This window comes from Hyalella azteca, unplaced genomic scaffold, assembly GCF_000764305.2.
Source record: "Hyalella azteca isolate HAZT.00-mixed unplaced genomic scaffold, Hazt_2.0.2 contig14282, whole genome shotgun sequence".
NCBI lineage: Eukaryota > Metazoa > Arthropoda > Malacostraca > Amphipoda > Hyalellidae > Hyalella > Hyalella azteca.
The window spans coordinates 20,536-24,570 of NW_025944173.1; the positions used below are offsets into that span (position 1 = coordinate 20,536).

The 4,035-nt window shown below is 42.6% G+C and overlaps 1 protein-coding gene across 1 annotated transcript in view; it reads left to right on the plus strand.

The window, feature by feature from the left end:
* LOC108673923 (density-regulated protein homolog) overlaps positions 1–4,035 on the plus strand; it is a 19,899-nt gene that overhangs the window by 14,162 nt on the left and 1,702 nt on the right. Inside the window, exons 5-6 of the mRNA XM_018161811.2 lie at positions 2,176–2,242; positions 3,806–3,945. Coding sequence (XP_018017300.1) covers positions 2,176–2,242; positions 3,806–3,945 — 207 coding nt within the window. The remainder of the gene's footprint in view (positions 1–2,175; positions 2,243–3,805; positions 3,946–4,035) is intronic.

Here is a 4,035-nt window from a genome sequence, read left to right on the forward strand (position 1 = left end):
ATCCCTCATGTCCTATGTAGGATGACACGCCTAAGAAGGCAAGTCTTGTGATCCCTCATGTCCTATGTAGGATGACACGCCTAAGAAGGCAAGTCTTGTGATCCCTCATGTCCTATGTAGGGGTATAATATATTTAATAATATTATCATATATATTTAATCATATCATATATTTAATATTCAAACATATCATATTTAATATTTAAACATATCATATATTTCATATGAGATTTATGAAATATATTTAAGATATATTAATTATATTTCATATTTAATCATATATTTAATATTTAATCATAAAATCGTATATATTAATCTTAAACTCATCCATATCATGCAATCTACTTTATCCTTCAACTCTTTCATTATTTCACCTTATCTCCTTATTTCAATACCCATTTTTAAACAATGTTTTAAAATCGTTTATTGCAATGCCTTTTCCATGTTTTAAAAGCCTTATTTTTTTATTCCAGCATCTCATTACCTGTCTCTATAAAGGGTAATTCAGATGGACTATAACCTCCCTACCCAAGTTTTGACAGTAATCCAGTATACAATTGACAGTAATCCAGCATACAATTGACAGAATCCAGCATACAATTGACAGTAATCCAGTAAAAAATTGACAGTAATCCAGTATAAAATTGACAGTAATCCAGTATACAATTGACAGTAATCCAGTATACAATTGACAGTAATCCAGTATACAATTGACAGTAATCCAGTATAAAATTGACAGTAATCCAGTATACAATTGACAGTAATCCAGTATAAAATTGACAGTAATCCAGTATACAATTGACAGTAATCCAGNTGCAGTGACAGTGCTGCAGTGACAGTGTTGCAGTGACAGTGTTGCAGTGACAGTGTTGCAGTGACAGTGTTGCAGTGACAGTGTTGCAGTGACAGTGTTGCAGCGACAGTGTTGCAGTGACAGTGTTGCAGCGACAGTGTTGCAGTGACAGTGTTGCAGTGACAGTGTTGCAGCGATGCTGCTGCAGTCGGAACTTGAAGTGATCGCTTAGATAATGAACAAAGTCTGTTGCAATTTGTCATGCTACATTAAAATTAACATCAATTACCTAAATCTAATCTATACTATTGAAATGTATAATTGTTTGCCTCTTAACTAGCTAACCAATTTTTCACATAGGTACCTCGCTTGAACAGGATTGGGATCCCCACCCCCTACAGTGCCAGGCATAACCCCCCCTTCCTCCATAGCACGTCCCCCCTGTACTTATTTTGCACCATCGCTATTGCATTTATATATATATATATCTATGTATACTTGTAACAACAATGTACGACTCGTTCATGCAGAGTTCAGTCCCTGGTAACGAGAGTGCAAGAATAACGTATTTTCCCGTAATGCCTTAACCTCAGCTTCACAACAGCAAATGCGCTTCAGGGTCTCTGTTGTTTGCCATTTCCTCCAGCAGCGCAGGCCTCTCTCTGACGCAGAGATCAGGGCCTATACTTTCAAAAAAAAATTAAGAGATCGTAAGTTCATCATTGATGGCATTTCAAGCAAAATCCACCAATCATAGATAAGGAAATAGAGCGTAAGTACTTACGTTCACTTAATCATAGACAAAAAAATAGAGCATAAGTACTTACGTTCACTTAATCATAGACAAGACAATAGAGCGTAAGTACTTACGTTCACTTAGCGACTTTTGAAAGCATGGCCCCAGGACTCAGCCCCCTTCATTGCCTCGCAAATGTACAGCCGATTATTACCTTTGTCGCTGTTGAAAGTTTTTGTTACAGTTCCCCCGATGTTCCCCACACTCACGCCTCGTGTCCCTCGTTTTGGTTCAGTTCCCCCGATGTTCCCCACACTCACGCCTCGTGTCCCGCGTTTTGGTTCAGTTCCCCCGATGTTCCCCACACTCACGGGCTTGTGTCCCGCGTTATGGTTCAGTTCCCCCGATGTTCCCCACACTCACGCCTCGTGTCCCGAGTTTTGGTTCAGTTCCCCCGATGTTCCCCACACTCACGCGCTTGTGTCCCGAGTTTTGGTTCAGTTCCCCCGATGTTCCCCACACTCACGCGCTTGTGTCCCGAGTTTTGATTCAGTTCCCCCGATGTTCCCCACACTCACGCGCTTGTGTCCCGCGTTTTGGTTCAGTTCCCCCGATGTTCCCCACACTCACGCGCTTGTGTCCCGCAGGTTGTGGTGTTCTTGTCCCCGCGGGGCAAGAAGAAGACCACGGTCATCATGGGGCTCAAGACTTTCGGTGAGTTATTCGATGCGGTGTCCGTTTTTACTTTCACTTATTTATCAAAACCTAATTATTATTTAATTGCTTATTAATTAATGAATTACAACTGCCATCCTTAGTTTCCCGGCGTGCTGTAGATATGCTCTATTAATATGATTAATATTATTAATGTAGTCCCTCCATCCTCCCCCCACATCTGAATTAGTGAGCATCACCAAGATTAATAATATAAATTTTAAGTTAGACTAAAATTTATGTTGTAATAATGGTGATGCCTGTCGGTGATCACCACTGCTATGTTTCGAATGGACTATCATGATCTCTTCCCTCAGGAACGTAAAATAAAAAACGTAAGGAACGTAAAATACTTGACTGTAACATTATCAGCCGCAAGCCACCAGACAGATCACATACATTAAAGTAGCTCAATCAGCCCACAGAAGAACAGCCTGCAATAGGAAACCCAGAATCGTCTGTCGGTGCGCGAAAAAATTCTGCGCGACTCGGACACCGCGCGCCGGAGCCTTGCAGTAAATTTGTGGACCGCCACCAGCCCGTCCGTATTCATCCTTTGCATCGAATCAGCCCACGGGCGAACGGCGGCCCGGCGATGGACGATATATTTAGGAACAGAACTATGCTTTCTGAAACCTAACCCTGGATGTTGGGAGCTAAAAGTTACGTAATTTAACGAAGTTGCGGAAGTAGTTCGTTGGCGGACGATATATTTAGGAACAGAACTATGCTTTCTGAAACCTAACCCTGGATGTTGTGAGCTAAAAGTTACGTAATTTAACGAAGTTGCGGAAGTAGTTCGTTGGCGGACGATATATTTAGGAACAGAACTATGCTTTCTGAAACCTAACCCCAGATGCTGTGAGCTAAATGCTATCTGAAACTATGCTATCTGAAACCTAACCCTGGATGTTGTGAGCTAAAAGTGACGGTCTGGTGGTGCACGGCAGGATGCATGCAGTTCCACAGGCGAGCTGGGCTGGTTGGTCGTAGTCCGTTGTCCGCAAGTTACAGTTCGAGCTAAAGTCAGGGTATGAAATGATGATTCGATGCAACCTTCAGTGGTGGACAACCATTATTCTCTGGGCTATTCGCTTCAGAATGTGGTGGCGTAAAGCTCTTGACAGTTAGAGCAAGATGATGTCATGGGCGGGTTACTGACAGCAGGATTAATACGCGGCTGATTGGTGGCCTTACAGAAATATGCTAGGCGTTCTGTTCAGGGCTGATTGGTGCACAAATTTGGTGGTACACGGCTGCGCTCCTATAATAATGCACGAAGTTTAATTTATTTTTATGTTAATCACTATGTTTCAGTGTTGTTTTCTAAATACACTTCTTCCTCCCTCAAGCCTGGACCTGAAGGCATACAGCAAGATTAATGTTAAAAATATGCAGTCGGACGAAAATCTATTCAATGAAACTGCAATTTTTTAATTGTAAATGATATAGGTACCTATTTAATTGTTGCTGTAATGTAATTGATATAGGTACCTATTTAATTGTTGCTGTAATTGACATAGGTACTTAATTGTTGCGTATTAAAGCCATGACCTCCCCCAGACCTGGACCTGAAGGCGTGCAGCAAGACGCTGGGGCAGAAGTTTGCGTGCGGCTGCTCGGTGACGGGGCCGGACGAGATCGTCCTGCAGGGCGACATCAAGGAGGACGTCATCGACTTCATCCTCGACAAGTGGCCGCAGGTACGATAACCTGGGCCCTGTGAGGGCCTCATCCTCGACAAGTGGCCGCAGGTACGATAACCTGGGCCCTGTGAGGGCCTCATCCTCGAC